The sequence below is a fragment of the Anas platyrhynchos genome, chromosome 1 (genome assembly GCF_047663525.1).
Source record: "Anas platyrhynchos isolate ZD024472 breed Pekin duck chromosome 1, IASCAAS_PekinDuck_T2T, whole genome shotgun sequence".
Classification (NCBI taxonomy): Eukaryota; Metazoa; Chordata; class Aves; order Anseriformes; family Anatidae; genus Anas; species Anas platyrhynchos.
The window spans coordinates 57031349-57050181 of record NC_092587.1 but is presented as its reverse complement, the minus strand read 5'-3'; the positions used below and the strand labels follow the sequence as shown (position 1 = coordinate 57050181).

Below are 18833 nucleotides of genomic sequence, written 5' to 3'. Positions count from 1 at the left end.
TAATGGAAGAAGTATTGTGGCGTGAGGGCTGGAGACAGCGTTTTCTGAAGCCTGGTTTTATATCTGTGTGCCAGCTCTTTGGGACTGCACAAAAGGCCTCCCAGAGGGCTCTGGTAGTCCGAGGGATACTCTGCCTGCCTTAAGATTCAGCGTCCTAAAGGCTGTCTTAAGCAACTTCTAAAAATTAATGGCATGAAGAAATGAATCTTGCAGCGTGGTGTACAGATGCAGTGGTTTACCTCGTTTAGGTATCAAAACTTAGTGCTTTAGTATCAAACCCTTAGTGCTTTAACTGGAGACAAAGTTGTAAAAATACCCAACTATGCGTAAAACAACAGCGTTTTCTATAGAACAGCTTTCTGAAGAAATGGATTGTGCTTCAGACTACCAGCTTACATTTAGGAATGTTTTATATGCTTTGCAAATCACAGTTTGATAGGAATTATTCTATATGTATTTTAAATTTTTTTCAAAACGACTAATGTGAACCAGCAGTATTTTAAAGCAGTTTTATTTTTATTCCCTTTATTAAGCTTTTATTTAGCTTTTTGGAAAGTCAGCAAATCAAAGAGTTACACTGGGAAACAGCTAACAGGCAATAATATCAGAGAAAAAAAATCTAAAATTAAATAAACTGTTATAGAATGCTTTTAACTTTGTTTTTTTATTAAGCTTTGTAAGTTTACAAATACTTAATGTATATCATGCATTAAGATCACAACAGCAGATGAACCCTGTTAGGTTAAATGCCGTATCTAATGTAAATGTAAGAAAAAGGCAGTTTGGATAAGACACCTGTTCTCTTAAAGCATGTGAAAGATTTTTTTTTTAAATTATTATTATTATTATAATTTTTTATTCTGACATGTTGCGAGAGGTCCAAGATCCTCCCTCTTTCATATAAACTTATGCTTTCCAACGTCATCATTCCTTTGCACCACTGTGCTTTTGCTGTCAGTGATGTTTGCAAACTTTATTGCCTTAAGCAGTATTTGCAGATACTAGCTTAGGGAGCATCATTGTTTACATTGCCACACTTTAGCCAATATTTTGGGAAAGCTTTGACACTTGAGAATATTTTTGGACAGTTAAGCCCTTACCAGTTCACAAGTGCCCGAGCAATTCCCACTGAAATTAAACAGTATTCTTTTGTTTCTTAACAGATGAGGAAAAAGAAAATAATAGAGCATCGAAACCACACTCAACTCCAGCTACTCTGCAATGGTAAGATGCCTTTAAAAAAAATCAAGACGGTGTTTTTCCCTACCCTCTTTATCATGAGAAGTGGATAGAGATCTTGGACATCTTAGAAAGTTCCAAAGATACTTTCACTGTATGTATATAAACTGCTCATTAGCATCCCGTATAACATTTCTCAGCAAATGTCTTACTTCTATCAGATTTGTTTAAACATAGGAAAATTCTGATACAGTTTAGAAAATCTAGTTGACGTTATTTGTTTGCCACCTTGCCAGCAGGTGATTTGTGGTTTGTTGTTTTTGTTATACTTATTCCACAAAAAAAGAAGACTAATACTGAGAATTTTGTTCAAGAAATAAATGATTGATTCAGTGTGATGAAGCCACCTTTACTGACTTTTTTAATAACACATCTGAAATTTAATATCAAAGATAACAAAAGAAGAGAGTTTGAGGTTTTATGCGTTTGTCAAAATCCTTTTACAAATTTACTGAGCATTTAAAAAGGTGGGTGATTAGGAAGAGAGAAGGAGAGGGAGAGGATTAGAAGAGGAAACTTTGTGAGTCAGTCTACTGTGCTATGGAAAATGAATACGTGCAGTTTGCTATAATTTACAGAAGTATTTTTAGCTGTACAATCTGTAACATTGCACATAGTTCTGACATCTTTTTCCATAGATCATCTCTTAAACTTTTGGTGACTTTTCACTTTGTTTAGGTTTTTAATTCTGGTTTAACTTTCTTAGTATTGCAAGTGATTAAACATCTTCCAGGAGGTTCCTTGTGTCTGGCAGAACGGAGCTCTGTTACAGAGAAATCTGCCAAGCCTCAGAGCATGTTATGTGCAGCCCCATACTACTTAGCTTGCTTTGAGTCTTTTGAACAAAAAACCTTTGCTTCACCTGTAAGTAGTTCTCTTAGTTTTCTTTTTTTTTTTTTTTTTTTTTGTATTAAAATATATATATATATTGGGCAAAAATGTTTGCTTTTTTATTTTTTTAAAGACAATGTTAGCAAAATGGTTTTTTTTTGCTTCTGTCAGTCCCTTGGGAAACCTAACTGAATAAACATGAAAGAATAATCCATTCAGTTAAGGATATTCAAATAACTTAATATATCTTCTCTTTAAAGTTGATCAGTTAAATTTTTGATTAAAAAAACAACAAACTGTAGGATTCAGAATGTTGTTGCAAGTATTCAGTATACTGAAGCAAGTATACTTTTGTGCTAAAGTTGCAGACGCTTCCAGTACAAATACTGAGATATGCAAATATAAATAAAAAAAACTTAGTTCTGAGGCATCGCTTCTTTGTACCAAAGTGCTATTTTTCAGAGGTTCAGGAAATGTGAATATAAGAGGAGAGTGACTACTGAGAAAAAATATATTAAAATAATAGTCAAATGTCATAGGTGTATTTTATTATTTTCTATTATTCACCCAAACAACTCCAATACAGTTCAAACAAGATAAGAAAGATCAATCTAGTTAAAATGAAATAGCAGGCAGGACTTTCCAGGCCCAAATTCAGAATAGTGTTTATTTTGCAGTAGAGTCAGTTAAGAGTCTTTTCCACAGGAGCAAATAGCATAGTAGCCAAGTAGTCAGAGTTAATTAGAACATGCCAGTGATACTGTTCCCAAAAGAAAACATGCAAATACTGTAAACAGTCTTTTGCCAAATACTTTCAAGCTTCCTCAGTCATAAAGGTTAGTAAATCCCTAAACTCCTGGGATATGGAGCCCTGCTGGAATGCAGTGTGCACGCTAGTACTCATTCACTGAGTGTTTGCAATAGAATACTAGATTTCTGGGGGGGCAAAAGGCTGCTTACATCATCTTTTCTTTTTCCCTTACTAGTGGATTGGCTTACGACCTGTCTGTTACGTCCTGTCTGTGTTACGTTTCTTACACCTTTAGGTTTAGACCTTTTCCCTTTTGAGTCTTCTGGAGCATCTGCAATTTCTCCCATTCGATTTTCCATCTAAAAATAAAACAGAAAGCAATGAAAGCATTTTCAAGTTTAATTTCTTTAGCTGGTGTTAAACTGAATTATATGATTTGCTCATTTATCAATACTACTACCTGTAGGTAGTAGTTTGCCAGCTTAGTAGCTGTACCACAGAACAGTTTTCTCATGGTTTCTATACGGTTTTCTGCCGCCGTACTGCAGCTTTGAATTGGTGTTGCCTGGAGAAACTCTGCTACTGCGTTTGATACACTAAATAAAATCAGAAGCCCAAACATTGTGATCAAAGTGCTATAAAGTAGGAAGCTTGCTTTGTGTGAAGATGTCGAGTTTCCACTCTTCTGGAAAACCAGACACATTAGCATCAGGTTATTTGTACTGTGGTGGCACCTAGCAACCCATGAGTTGGTAAATTATTGTGGTCAGCACTGTACAAAAGCTGCACTGAGTGCTTTCTGTAGATTTGGCTTTACTTGTTTGACAGTTCTGCCTGCTCAGGACTCTGACCAAGTTTTTGCACAGTCAAGAAAGACAAAAGATGAAATTTACTTGAATATGCCTTGGGTGTTCCACCCTCTTGCAGGAACCTCTGGGCAAGATTCAAGTGATCAAAGTGGTGAGGTAAATTACTGACCAGATTTCAGGGTAAGGTATAGAATTTGCCTTTTTCTGGCAAATGGAAGCATGACATTTGTCTCATTTGTCTCCTTCGTCTGGTGTCTGCCAGGCTAAAGTATGTTACATTTTTACTGTGAGATGCTACCATCATTTGTAGGTAAATGAAGGCAGGGAGCAGTGGAGAACACAAACAGAGGAAATGTCAGTAGCAAAGAAAAAGAGGAAAGTAGCAGGGAAAGTGAAACAAGGCATAAGGGAAAAATGTGACTTGGTCCATATTGCCATTGCTTCTATTAGTTATTTCTTGTCTGACATCTTACTGAAAAGAGTGAACACCAATCCCATGGGGATCTGTCCTTGATGCTTATGCCTCTTCAAAGGAGAAGGTACATTGAATACTATAAATGAGGAGTAGCTGAAGATGGCAGAAGCGTGTCTGTATGACTGTCAGCCTGGCTAAATATCCTTTGCCTGGAAATAGGAATGATGGTGGTTGTTTGTTTGTTTGTTTGTTTTTCCATTGTTTAGTTTATTTGTTGTTGTTGTTTAGCTTCATTGATGACACAAAATGAATGGAAAGGCCAGGTAAATGTAGCATTATTGCAAAATACTTAGGGAACCTACACCAGCCTGCGTTAAGGTGTGAATATACAAATAGTTAGTATCCTGTACTCGTCCCTTATTCCTGTGTTCATTATTATCTGTAAAGCTACAGCTCGCTAGATACTTGGCTCTAAAATGTTTGTGATTAATCCTCTGGTGAGCTGGTTGATGAAACTGTGAGTGTGAAACTTTATTTTACCTCAGTTTGGGGTGAGTGTGCGTGTGTGTATGTGTGTGTGAATGTCTAATCTTTCAAAGTATTATTCAATGACCCTAAGTCCGTACAGTTTGGTTTCTTACAGTATAGGTGCTCTGAATAGTAACAGTGTTGTGAAGATGAAGTCAACAAAACATTTTTTTTCTTCAACATGCCTAAAATTAAATAAAAAAGAGAAAAGTAAATCACTGCTAGTTGATGGATTCTCCCAAGATACGTAGTTTCACAGAAATAATTATAGTGCATCAAAATTAATCTGTTCTGGAGTCCTTTGTGCAATTAGCATTGGTAACATCACAGTTGTTCTGTTGCCTTCATATCTAAAAATAAGTCTAACAATTAACACCATGGACATGACTCTGCTATAGAACAATCTCATTTAATCTAGAAGTATATAAGTATAAAGGGGAAAACAGTAATGGGGACAGATGAAATTGTCATTCCTGTAGGAGGATTAGGGTTTTATTGCTATACGATAGTGGTACAAAAGGTCTCATTTTGAACTACCAGATTTCACAGGGCTTTATTAGGATATTTAAAATGTTATATATACATTATTTCTGATAGTGATTTGTTAGGTAGAAGGTTGAGTTCATTATCTTTCTACAGCACCGTAGAATGAAGCTGAATTCAAAACATGATAAAGTTGTTAAATAAAAGACAGGAAAATAAAAGAAGTGGAGCAAGATGGTTTTTTTGATCATTAAAAAAAAGTTCAGGTATAATGGAGCATTGTTCAGTGTCAGACTAATGACTCTCTGTGAAAGAGAGGAGAAAAAGGGAAAAATTCATCAGATATGAACAGAAATAATTAACTGCTTTTCTTTCTGTCCTGTCTTGGTCACGGAAGCTGACATTCCAATTAGCAGCTATAGTATACAAACGAACTCTCCAGGTTTTGAAAGAAGGTTTTGTTAAAGCACTATGAATTTGAGGAAAGATGCCGTGATGATATTCCTGTAGAAACCAAGGAAGAATAGATGTTGCCCATACAAACTGATTCCATTCATCTAGCCAGATATCTTATTAAAATAGTTTGCAGTCACGAATGATCATGATAACTGAAATGGAGGAAGGGTAGGTCTTGGAAAAGGCAATGAAAGAGAAAATCTTGATATTTGGAACAGTATTGTACAGCTATCAAATCCAAGGGGACTGTTTACTGTAAAAATTGGAGTTTTCTGAGAATGTATTACTTTTCTAAGATGTTTAAGAAGAAGTTGCACACACCTTCTTCTCCCAGACAGCAAGGCAGATGAGCACACTTGTAACTTAAAAGCTCGAGTGATACCATGGGTGACAAGGTTATGGTTTTAAAGTTAGGTGTGTACCTAAATAGTTCTTGAAATTGTTTGGGTCTGAAATCAGAAAAAAAAAATTCAAAGGAATTCATCTTGTAATCTATAGATTTATGATGAGTGCTATTTCAAATTTTACACCTGAAGCACGTACCTATTCATGTATTTGATGCATATTTTAAAAAAGTTATAGTTGTGTGTTTGCATGTGGGAATGAATGATAACCTTTCTACAAGGCAGAGGAGGATGTTATTTCACTATTGCATTCAGCAGATCATGGATTCTTGTTTTTTCTCACTTTGATAATCAACGATAATGAGAAAACACTGTAGAGACACAATTTTGTGCACATTCTTCACTATTTACAAGTAACTTTCTTTAGCCACGTATGCTTCCTCCAGGTAAGGATTTTGGCAGCTGGACATGAGTGAAAAGAGTGTCACGAACCAATTGTGACCTGTCCTGTAAAGATGAGAGAATGTTGCCCCTCGGTGAATGTTGTTGTTCAATAATTGTACTTACGTTTGTTTAATGCTAGATGCTTTTAGGGTATAACAGATTACTAGTTTATTTTTTTCCAGAAAATAGCATGTTGGGGCGTAGTTACAGTCCAATATCCCGTTGTGTTAATCTTCACTTGCCTCTGAGAACTCACAATCTACATATTTGAATAGCAAGCACCAGCCAAATCAAGCAAGCAAGCTTTATGGCAGAGAATTGGAAGGAACTCTTAAGAACAGAGCAGTGAAAATTTAGTAGACAAGCAGAAGCTGTAGAGTTTGGTCTTAGAGATACAGCTTTGCACACCATTAACTGTACATCCAACATACTTGCAGTTTTCTCTGTTTGATATTTGCTTTTTAAGGCTGGAGGAGAACTATGAGATTGCAGAAGGTGTTTGCATTCCTCGAAGTGCTCTCTACATGCATTACTTGGACTTCTGTGAGAAAAATGACACGCAACCTGTTAATGCCGCCAGCTTTGGGAAGGTGAGTCTAATCGGCAGTACGGTGCCTTGAGCTCTCATCTGGTTCAGGTGAGTTTGGATCATTGAAAAATATTAAATCACCATTTACTGCTAGAGATAGAGGTATATGAATGGAACATCATAAGATTTTAAGCATGTGGAAGGTTGGAATCATTTCTCATCATGACTAAGCTGCAGAGTGCATTAAATTTTTTCATTATTTCAGTGTTGCTCTTGTCAGCCTATCTCACAGTGACATAGTATACAATATCGGTAGCTCGGAAGTCAAGCACAAGTGTTAAGCATTGTGACCTATATTGCTTTAATAAATATATATATATTTAAAAACAGAAGTGTCAGATATCAATCATTTAGTTCTAGGCTTGTTTATGCCATTCTTGCAAGCATGGCATGGAGATCCTTGAGTTAAGGATGTCAGCACACACTGGCAAATCCACAATGGAGTACAATCCCTCCAGATGTGCAGGTCCAGAAAGCATCCCATGGTGTTTGTGTGGCACTGCAAATGCAGGGTGCCCACTTATCTTCGCGATTCCTTGTGTTTCCACTTTCCAGGCCAGCTTTAGTAAGAGCCCCTGTGGTTATTTCCAGACTTACAGTGGAGACGCACTCTTTGCACAGGTGCTACCATCCATTATCCAGATGTGAGCAGTAAAGGTTTATGCTACCACATATTAGTGGGTGGCTAAAGGTGTTACACAAAATTCTTATTTTGGGATTTCTGATCAGATGATGTTTTCCTCTCAGTGAGAAATAGGATGATAATTTTGAAAATTTTAATTTTATTTAAAGCTAAATTTATGCTCTAGAATTTGTCACAGGTCCTTAAAACTTGTAGGCTCTGAAAAAAAACAAAATGTAGTTTGTCACTCTTTTTGAAATGCTTGCAAGTGTAAATCTGAAGCCGATTGTCCTATAAGCTATTCTCTTCTTGTGTTTGCAACATTTATTCTATAGAAGTGCTGGGTATTCAAAGAGTAGAAAATATTCCTAGGGTAAGTGCCTCTGTAAAGAGTAGGTGAAGGAGAAGAATGTACTTAATGAGGTGTCATTTTCTCTAGTGCATCTTTATGTAGGCAGTTTAGCAAGGCAAGTAAAATGCACCATGTTTTAACATCACAATGTTTGTCATGCCATAAAGACCTGCATAGCTCATTGGATTCCGTGTTAGGTTTCTGTTTAAATACACTGCATATGTATGAAAGTGTTCATTTTATATATTATTGCTACCAAGTGGCTAAGTATAGTGGCAACATGTAGTTTTGGAAGAGTGAGAACAAGAAACAGATTTCATGCAAACTAACACATTTGGTTAGTGGGTAGAATTTACGCGATGCTACTTTTGCTGCTACTGAAATCTTCTACAAATTTTAAGGAATAAACACTCTGGAATTATTTCAGCAAAACATAATTTCACCAGGGACTCCATCAGTTTTCAATATGCAGCAGTCTTGTCATGCTGTATATTACTCTATCCTCCTTTTTGCCTGCCCTTTTACATGTATACCTGTTCATCAGTAGGGTTGTCTTGGCCTAGCAGGGCAGATACAGTGTCTTCCATCCAAAATCATGGTGTTCCTTTTTTTTTTATGTGCTGTGTTACAAATGTTTTCCACTCGGTTGCAATAAAGTTAGTTCTGACCAGTGATCCATGAAGTTTTTCCACACTTTTTGTGGAGATGAACCCTTACTGAAACCTCCCAGTACTGTTCTAAAACAGTGTTTTGTGTGGCCATTGCTTATGGTTATGAAAACTGAGGCTTCTGTATAGGTGTGTCCAGGAACCTCAGACAACACTGACATGAATTTTGAAGCAGAACGGGCTTCTGCATGTGCAGAGCTCAGAGCAGACCCCAGTGATTCTGTCAGACCTGTTATTGCTAAGAAAAACGTCCTGCACAGTCATGAAGGTCTGCAAGGTACGCGCCCACCGTTCAGTCAGTAATTTGCAGTCAGATTCTCTTTAGGAGTAGGTACACAAAAGAAGTTTTAACCAACCGAGCTGTTATCATGTGGCTTAAATAACGTATGGGCAATGTGTGCTGCACAAATGCCTTGGAGGCAGTGCAGTGAAATAGGTGCTATTTGAGGGCTTCCGCACTTAGCTCCCGAAACAGAGACCCCAGACATGTTTGTCCTCATTGGGAATCATCAAGAGCCCTGCAGCTGTCATCTTCTCCAGAGAAAGGGGTTAGTTGTTCTGTGAAATTGTAGACAGTTCGCCTTTCAATGGACCACATTAAATTTATGATTCATCTTTGAACTTTAGCTCTGTGGGCAATGTTAAACATTTAGGCTTTTTCTTCAACAGACTGGTAGTTTTCAGAAACAGACATGGAGTTCAGCACATTAAGAATCTGTAATAAGTAACATCCTAATGCGTTGTTACTTGTCAGCTACATCTGAATTAACACGAGCGTTAATTTCACTTTTAAAGATACCACTTGAGACAAGAAGCTTGCCTGGAAATTATTTCTCCAGATTAAGGTTTGTAGACAGTGCTTCAGCCCCTGGCTGCTGCTTAACCCTGGTGTAAGTGAAATATATCCACAACAAAGCATAGAAGAGAGAACAGACAAATTGTTCCTGAACAGCTGAGCTAATGGACCTTGTTTTCTACCATTGCCTAGGTTCCCTAATACCATAGCTGTGCCTAAATCTTCTCTAATATCTCCATGTTTCCCCAATCAATTATTTCCAATCTCAGTCACTGTATGTGCTGCACCATCTTTCTATGTTATTTTTAGATTCCCTCAAGTCTGCCTGTCTGTTTCTGTCTTTTTCTTCTCCCCATGCCCAGACAGCTGGGTAAGAAAGCAGCACATGGGGTGGCTGGCTGAGAGCAACAGAAGTGGTGACTTGTTGCCTTGTGCTCATGGTTGTCCAGTAAGGCAGTGCCGAGTGGCTCACCTAAAGGCTCAGCTTTCTTCCCTGTCTTGTTTTCAGCCTTCAGTGTGCTCACCCTGCTATCCGGCCAGTGTTTTCTGCTTAACCTCTAGGACATGGACTGGACCACAGGCATTTGGTACTATTGGATTAGTGAAACGAAAATTGCCCTGGGGAACGGCAGGGTGGAAAGATTAGCAGAGAGACAGCAGTATCTCACAGGCTATTTCCTGAGGAAACCAGGCTAACAGCAAGGAAAGGAATAAGAAAAGGAAAGAACAGAATTACTTTGTAAACAAACACCTTTAAGAAAGCAAGCTACACTCCCAAGTCCCTTTACTGTAAAACAAGGAAGAGTAATGGTTATTGATGTGATACATTATTATATGGTAAAGGCAGCTGTAGCTTTAGTAAGTTAGCCAAGTTTTTAGTTCTTTACTCAACCAAATAATGTGTGAAAATGACAGGCAATTTTGTACTTACTACCATTTCCCAGTGTGCCAATAGCTACGTAACCTAGTTTATTACTGCAGAGGTTTTTACTGCCTGGAAAATACAGGACCGAGCACACTTTTACCCACATGCTTTAACTGAACAGTGACTAGGGAGGGCCCTGTGTTAGTTCGCTGATTACAGCTTGGTACCAGCAAGTGAAGAATGCAGTGGTAAACTTCTGCTCTTAGGCAGTGGCAAAACCATATTGTGTTCAACAAGACCTTGAGTAAAAGACCCCAGAGTAAAGCAAAGTAAAGCTGCTCCATGAGGCCAGTGAGAAGACAGGGAAGTAAAGGGAGGAAGGACAGGAATGACATGGAGCTCCTACAGTACAGTGTTGCATATGAGAAAAACCTTTCCCACAGTGAATATATTTACACCATGAATTAGCCGTCAGGCAGAAGACGTGAAAGCCCTAACGCTACTTAAAAAAGAGAGCAGCCTTCAGCCATGTGCCACAGATGTCTCTGGCTCTGCTCCGGGACCCAGTGGCCTCAGAGAGAGGAGCTTAGGATGTTTCCAAATGGAAGTTCTCCACTGCCTGTAGCAGGGAGGGCTGAGCGGGTGTGTGTTTTGTTTTTAGTAAAATATTAGTGGCAATTAACACACTGGGCTAGGAACTACCCAGTAATTGTTGCACGAAGATTGGTTGTGTGAGGCTTGGTGGCTCTGTCCTTGCTGAACCAAGGCACTGGGGTGGCAGGTCCTTAGGCTTCTCCTTCACTTTTATCTCCTCAGCCAGCAGTGTTTTTTGTTTCTTTTGTGACCCTGTGTGACCCCCTCCTATATTTGTCAATTGAGCCTTTCGAAGATGTAATCTTCCTTTTCCACACCTGTTTCCCCGTCCTCTGAGTCCTTAGTTGACCAATTTGCATTTACTGTGTAGTGCTGTCACCTCCAGTACCCTGCTATTTTCTCGTACAGAGCACTTAGGAACACTTGGTTTGCTCATGATGCAAACTCTTTGCATCCTTATAGAGTTCTTCCCACAACTCCCATATGCCCCCTGGAGGTTAAATGCTTTCCTCTTTTCTCTCTTTTATTTTTTTGGTTAGGAAAGATCTTTTACATTTTTGAATAATATTTCTACCTTGCCAAAAAAAAAAAAAAAAAAGGTCCGAGACACAGTTATACTAGGAAATAAAAGTTTTATTCCAATATAGTTTGCACTTCAAGCTGCACCAGCCAGAGCCTTCTTTTATCACTATGCACTGTCTCTATGTCCAAAAGTTTTGCCAGCAGCACTGTTCCTCCAAGCACGATTAACATAGGTTGGATTTACAGTTTCATCCTAGCATAGTGTCTGTTGACTCTTAAAAAGGACAGACAAGTTAGCGTCATTGAAACCTCTTTGATAATGACACTGTAATGTGATTGCATTCTGTACCACACACACCTGGGAATTGCCTGCCATGCAAAGGAGTTACGTCTCCTGCAGACGTATTTTTTCCCTATACTCTCAATTTGCTTCCTAGTAGCCTCAATGGTAAGTGTATAGCAATGCCAAATTTACTTTAGTGCTCTCTTCTGTTAGTCTAAAATAGCAAGTGCTTTATTATGGACAAGTCCTACGTATGGAATGGGTTTTTTATTAGGCTTTTTCAAGTTAATATAGAAAAGAGAAATGGAGCTGGGGAAAAATCAATCTAAAGCTGGGGATGTGGTTTCTGTTATTGCATTAAAGGACCATACCAGTCTGTCAGTGCCATCTGAGCAATCTCTGCTTTTCCTTCATCTCTTTTTAACAGCTAATGTTCCTGACTGAAGGACAGTTCATACCAGTATGACATTTCTCCCTAATTCCACATCTTGTAGGTCAGCCTTCACGGAGAAGTCCATAATAACCATGACACCTAGTGATCATACTGGCGTGGGGACAGGTAGTCCCACAGTGTACTAGGAAAGCTCTTTGTCCCCCAGTGCTGCTTTACAGATCCCTTGTTATTCCTGCAGCTTGCTGTCTATTGCCTTTTTCTCCTTGAGCCTGTGGAGCAAGAAAACCAGCAAGGACACCTCCGTTTCATTAGAGAGGCTTTCGCTTTCCTGAAGATTTGCCCTCTAGCAAAGGCATTTTTACAGGCTTTGCCACTTGAAGCGTCTGGCTTCCACTCAGACCTTGGGCATGAAGCGGAGTGGCCTCGGGGCTGCTTTACCTCATGCCTTGTCAGCACGTCCCAGAGGCACTTCGTACAGCACGGGGTCTGCCAGAGTGCAGGGATGCTGGCGCTCAGCCTTTTCCCACAGATACGCCGGGCCTGATGGCAGGAAGCACGCTGGCACCAGGAAAGAGCAGGGGGAGTTGTGCAGGGTTTTAGGTCTGTTTGGCTTCAGCAAACCAGCACGGAAAGTGGCTGCGGCTCAGTTCGGCGTCTGAGGCAGAGCATTCGGTGCTCGCAGCTTTGTTGGAACGCAGCAAGCTGTTTGATCGTGCCTTAGGCTGCATTCCATCTGGCTGGGGGAGCTGCTGAAGGAGGATATTGTTGGATGTGGATGAATTTGAGCTGAGGTCTCCCAAGCTTCGCTAAAGGGTCCGGTTCAGACGGAGATCTGTTGCAGGAAGCACGGCCGAAAGCACGACAGACACCAGTAGAGTCAGATCATGCTCCATTTTATTGCCCGAATAGCCTAACTTTTATAGAGAACTTAACAGGGGTGGACAGTGTTTCACACAAGATTATTGGTCAAAAGCACTCAGACAAACAACTGCAAGAAAACAACCCCACCTGCAAGAAAACAACCCCCTTGTGATTAGCAGTCACATAGACCTTGTCCTTGAAGCCAGCTACTGGTAACAATATTTTTCTGAGTTCCTCAATTGGGCGATGTGGGAACACTGTCATGGGAACTTCTCATAGTTGCCCTGGTAGCTTGGTTTGCTCAGCTACAGCAAGCCATAGGATTTTTGCTGTTTCAAGAAATCCCTCAACAATTCCCCCTTCTTCTTTTGAGCAAACCAAGCCCGACACAGCAGTTTTACAAGTGACTCTTTAGCTATACTTACAACACACAACGATGATTACCACCACCATAAACCAAATCCTTAATCCCCTTGTGACTAAACCCAGCAACCATCTACACCTTGTTTCAAACAAGTCAGTGAACCATTGATTGAAAGGATTGATACCATACTGAATCTTTCTCATATGCTCTTTCAGGAAAGTAATGGATTTGTGAATTGACTCATTATGATCAGAAAGGTTTAAACAGTACATTCCCTTAAAGTCCTCACACCCATTCCTTTGAGCCAAAAGCAAGATGTCAATAGCAGCTTGATCCTGTAAAAGCAGATGTCGCAGACTATTTTGATGTGGTAACATCTCCTCAAGTATCTCTGTCGTGGCATAGGCTTGCCTCTCGGCCCAGCATTCCAATTTTTCTAAGTTGTTATGTGCGGCCGCAGATGCCACTCCAGGCACTGAAATTGCTAATGCCGCTCTAGCTGCAACCCCACACAATTCAACATTATCATTGCAATCCGATGCAAGCAATGCCCATTTATGTCTGGTGATCTCACGCAACTGTAACAAGCTAGGAGCAAATACAATGAGTTTATCTAAGTAACATGGACATCTGATAGCATTTGCAGGGATACCTTGCCAGGCCCCATCCCCACAAATCAGAAGCACGTCAGGAGGTAAGGCCAAAGCTGCACAATTGTTCCAAACACTGTAGTTGTTACCCCTTGTCTCCATGCTACAAACCCCTAAACCCTGCTTAGCAGCGTCATTGTAATCACAGGTGTTATTTGTGTTTTTGTACCAGTATGGCCCTTTCCCGGTTCCTGTAGCAGGATTCATCTGATAGCCACGGCTACGTTCACATTTGTAGCCACCTTTCAGGTTGATACAGATTTGACTACAGATACCAGGGTTTTGACATTCATCAATATCTCCACAGTTTCTCTTGTCTACAAACTCAAACCCAGCTGGACAGTCACATTCATGTATGTTGCATTCCTTCAGGGGCTCAGCACCCCAGTCCTTGCAGTCTCTCTGCTGGTTACACACTTTGTTGATATCTATGCATTCTCCACTTCTGCACTTGAATTTGCCAGGTCCAGAGCACTGAATAACATTGTTACAGTTTGCTTCATCAGTGCCATCCAGACAGTCTCTCACACCACTGCACTGCCTACTCCCATGGACACAGTTCCCATCTTCACATCTGAACTGGTCTGGCCTGCAGGTCTGAGAAGGGCAGTTAATTTCATCACTTCCATCCTTGCAATCAGGATCTCTGTTACGGTCTTTTTCACCATCACATTTCCAGGACACCAGGATACACTGGGTTGACTGAGGACCACAGCTGATTTCATTTACCTGGCATGTTCTCATATAACACAGATCAGCAATCTCATCAGACCCATTTTCACAGTCCGGATCCCCATCACACTGCCATCTGTTTGGCACACACTGACCACTGTTGCACACAAAGTCAGATTCAGCACACGTCTTCTTCACACAAGCACTCTCATCACTGCCATCTGAGCAGTCTTCACATTTTGCTCTAGCACTGTCGGCAGCAGTGCACAGGCAGGTGAGGGCGAGCAGCAGGCAGAGCGCCCCACAGCGCGGCAGTGCCTGCCGCCGCCCTGCACCTATGTCACTTATACTATTCCTATTACCCGTGCCGTCAGTGTCAGTGGCATCCTCCTGGTACCGTTTCTGTCTTTGCCGCCCCTTACTCTCCCCCTTTTCTTTTTGCCACTGACCATTCACCACAAATGGATACGACACATGATTACTAGTTAGGAAAGAGAGTGTAACGTCTGCTATACGGCTGCAGGCAGTGCCGGCTGCAATCCTAGAAGCTGTTTGTGAACGAGCCTGCCGGTGGTCATTTGGCAGTGTAATCTGCGTCTCTGCACTCCTGCCCCGCAATAGAGCTAAATCGTCATTAATAGTCCATAGACTGAGGCAACCCCACGGAATGTTATCCAGAAACATAGTTATAACACCGATCTGGGGACGAAGAGTCTTTTTTGCATTGCAAGATAAACCTCTTATAAAAAGAATGCCAAAGAGAAGCAGCACAGCCGCTGCTGCCTCCATGGTTACGTCAGACAGGCTGCAGGGTCCTGATGTCCGCCCCTCTGCTCTGTGCCGACTCGCCACACGGTGAGGGTCGGCTGCCGTTGTCCACTGATGCCTCTGGTCTCCCATAGCAACTCGATCTCGGATGTCCCGCATCGCACCGTGATCACGTCAATTTCCCGCGGCCCTCCGCAATTCCACGTCCCGCCGCAACTCTATTCCCCGCGGCCCTCCGCAATTCCACGTCCCGCCGCAACTCCGTTTCCCGCGGCCCTCCGCAATTCCACGTCTCGCCGCAACTCCGTTTCCCGCGGCCCTCCGCAATTCCACGTCCCGCCGCAACTCTATTCCCCGCGGCCCTCCGCAATTCCACGTCTCGCCGCAACTCTATTTCCCGCGGCCCTCCGCAATTCCACGTCTCGCCGCAACTCCGTTTCCCGCGGCCCTCCGCAATTCCACGTCTCGCCGCAACTCTTTTTCCCGCGGCCCTCCGCAATTCCACGTCTCACCGCAACTCTTTTTCCCGCGGCCCTCCGCAATTCCACGTCTCACCGCAACTCTTTTTCCCGCGGCCCTCCGCAATTCCACGTCTCACCGCAACTCTTTTTCCCGCGGCCCTCCGCAATTCCACGTCTCGCCGCAACTCCGTTTCCCGCGGCCCTCCGCAATTCCACGTCTCGCCGCAACTCCGTTTCCCGCGGCCCTCCGCAATTCCACGTCTCGCCGCAACTCCGTTTCCCGCGGCCCTCCGCAATTCCACGTCTCGCCGCAACTCCGTTTACCCGCGGCCCTCCGCAATTCCACGTCCCGCCGCAAAAACCCCGTTTCCCACCGTTTTCACGCGTCTCTCAGCGGGAGTACCGCGTCTCACCGTGAGGCGTGTGTACCGTGTGTCCGGGCCGGTGTCCGGTCTGCTCAAGCGCCGGTCGGATGGGCGCTCCGAAGTCCCGACGGCGCGGCGAGATCGCGGCGCCGCTGGTCCCGGCGCCGCCGGTCCCGGCGCCGCTGGTCTCCTGGTCTACCTGCGTTCGGATGTGCCGGCGCCGCTGGTGTCCCGCTGCGCTGGTGTCCCGCTGCGCTGCGATGTTTGCCCCGGCGCCGCTGCGATGTCCGTGCTCGGCTGCGATGTCTGCTCCGGTGCTGCGATGTCCTGCTCCGGTGCGATGTCTGTTCAGGTCCTGTTCAGGTCTCCCGCTGCGATGTCCTGTTCAGGCCCTGTTCAGGTCTCAGCCTGTTCGGGCGCCATATGTTGCAGGAAGCACGGCCGAAAGCACGACAGACACCAGTAGAGTCAGATCATGCTCCATTTTATTGCCCGAATAGCCTAACTTTTATAGAGAACAGGGGTGGACAGTGTTTCACACAAGATTATTGGTCAAAAGCACTCAGACAAACAACTGCAAGAAAACAACCCCACCTGCAAGAAAACAACCCCCTTGTGATTAGCAGTCACATAGACCTTGTCCTTGAAGCCAGCTACTGGTAACAATATTTTTCTGAGTTCCTCAATTGGGCGATGTGGGAACACTGTCATGGGAACTTCTCATAGTTGCCCTGGTAGCTTGGTTTGCTCAGCTACAGCAAGCCATAGGATTTTTGCTGTTTCAAGAAATCCCTCAACAGAGATCCTCGTGGAGTCTAATCTTCACAGCAGGCGGAATTGGGCATGGGCATTAGAAAAAGTGCCAACAGCCTTGTCTGACTTGCTTTGCAATATCAGTTGAGATGTATCAGGGCTAGAAGTAAGATCTTACCCTACAGCTAGGCCATGGCGCATTCCATAAAATGATGAAAGTGAGTGTAGAGAAATGGGAAGGTTACTGAATCTAAACCAACCAGAGATGTGGGGTGGAGCATATTAAACCTGTATCTACACTATGCTCTTCCCTCTAGGGTTATGCAAGTAAGCGAGCAAGGAGTAGGGTATAGACACAGTCATGCTGCTTCTCCTGTTCTTCACACAGCTTGGTGGATTTGGGGAACAGGAATTGTACTTTGTAATGGACTGGCTTGATCATGCATTTTTTTTTACCAGTGGGACAAAACCTACTCTGACCTTTTACTCAAGGTAATGTGCTGTCAAGCCAGCACCAAGCCACCTTTGATCCAAAAGGTACCTTTTAGCACGAGTGTTAATAATAAAAACCCTGTCCTGTATCTGTTAGAAGCACTGAAGCAGATGGGAAAACCCCAAAATGATCTGGCCAGAGCAGTAACAGGTCAGAGATGAATGACCCTGAAAATTCGACACCATATAGGATTTAGGACATCAGGATTGTTTATGTCTGACAGCACTGAAAACAAGGAAAACGTAGCTGTGTGGGGGTATAATTACATTTGTCATCACTTCTTACTTTCCTCCTGCCACAGCAAAGAAGTTTAAGTCTGAAACACTACAATAAATGTGGATAAATAAACCCAGATCTTCTGTCCCTGACTTCATAGAAGCAATGCATGCCCTCTAGATAGGGGATTAGAAACCAGCATTGATGTAAATAGAGCCAGGCTTTTTTATAAGGAGTTGTTATCTAGAACTCCTCAGAGTTCCGGGTCCTGGAGCCTGGAGTCAGTTTCTCATTCTGGCAGCATTCAAATGCTGTGATGCAACTTAATTTGGTTTTATTTCATTACCCTGGGAAGTTCTAGAAGCACGCCTAGAATTATTTCAAACAGAAAGGGACAAGAGTCGTAAAGAATAATGTCCCTCTAGATCAGATGCACAAACAAAATGAACATAAAGTCTTCCTCTGTCTATTGCCCCCAGAGGAAAATTTAACATTTTCTTACAGGGAGAGAGGAAAAAAAGATTTCAAAAGTTTTCTGACATCGCTGGTTTCTTACATGCTTATTAATTAGCATGAAGACAAATGCATGAGATGCTTTTTCCCCCCTCCCTTTGATTTGTTTTGGGATGTCATCTCATTAAAAAATAGTAGAAACAAAGTTCAGTTTGGTAGTGAATCAAATAAGCAATGATGGGTCATAATGTAGGAATGAAGGCATAATAGACAATGCCCTTCTCCTTTTAAAGCATAGGCTGTCTGCTCATGTTTGAATCCCAGTGCTAGAGTTATGGGGATAGGTGTGATGGCAGAAATCTCAGCTGGCAGTAAGCAGGATGAAGGAACGCGCCTGTGCAGCCGTTTGCTGGTAACAGGACAGCTCCTGCAGTTAGCCATGGCTAGGGTTCACAGGTTGTGTGGGCTACGATACAGACCTTTACAGGGGAAGTGCATTTTTCTAGTTGTTGCTAATAAAGCATTCTCTCTGATTCACGTGGGTGCTTCAGTAATTTATTTCACTTTTATTCCACTTTTTTAAGAATGACCAAAAATACAAGTAAATTGGTATCTCATTCAAGTTTATTTAGACACCTACGTTTAAAAGGACAAAACGGGGCAAAAATCCTGTTAGCTCCAAGTTCAGTGCAAGGTATGTTGAATGTTTTACTACCAGCACTATAATTTCAATGTGAGAGAATGATAGATGATTCTTTCCTGCATTCACTTTGGCTGCTGCATACATTCAGA

The 18833-nt window shown here is 42.1% G+C and overlaps 1 protein-coding gene across 4 annotated transcripts in view; it reads left to right on the top strand.

Moving 5' to 3' along the window:
• The window catches only part of RFX4 (regulatory factor X4), a 101299-nt gene that overhangs the window by 26692 nt on the left and 55774 nt on the right, over positions 1-18833 (top strand). For 3 of the 4 annotated variants that reach the window (XM_072038359.1, XM_072038361.1, XM_072038364.1), the window contains 2 exons: positions 1164-1224; positions 6738-6890. In XM_072038359.1, the coding sequence (XP_071894460.1) occupies positions 1222-1224; positions 6738-6890 (156 nt within the window). In that variant the 5' untranslated portion in view covers positions 1164-1221. The remainder of the gene's footprint in view (positions 1-1163; positions 1225-6737; positions 6891-18833) is intronic. The other variant, XM_072038356.1, reaches the window with a different exon arrangement.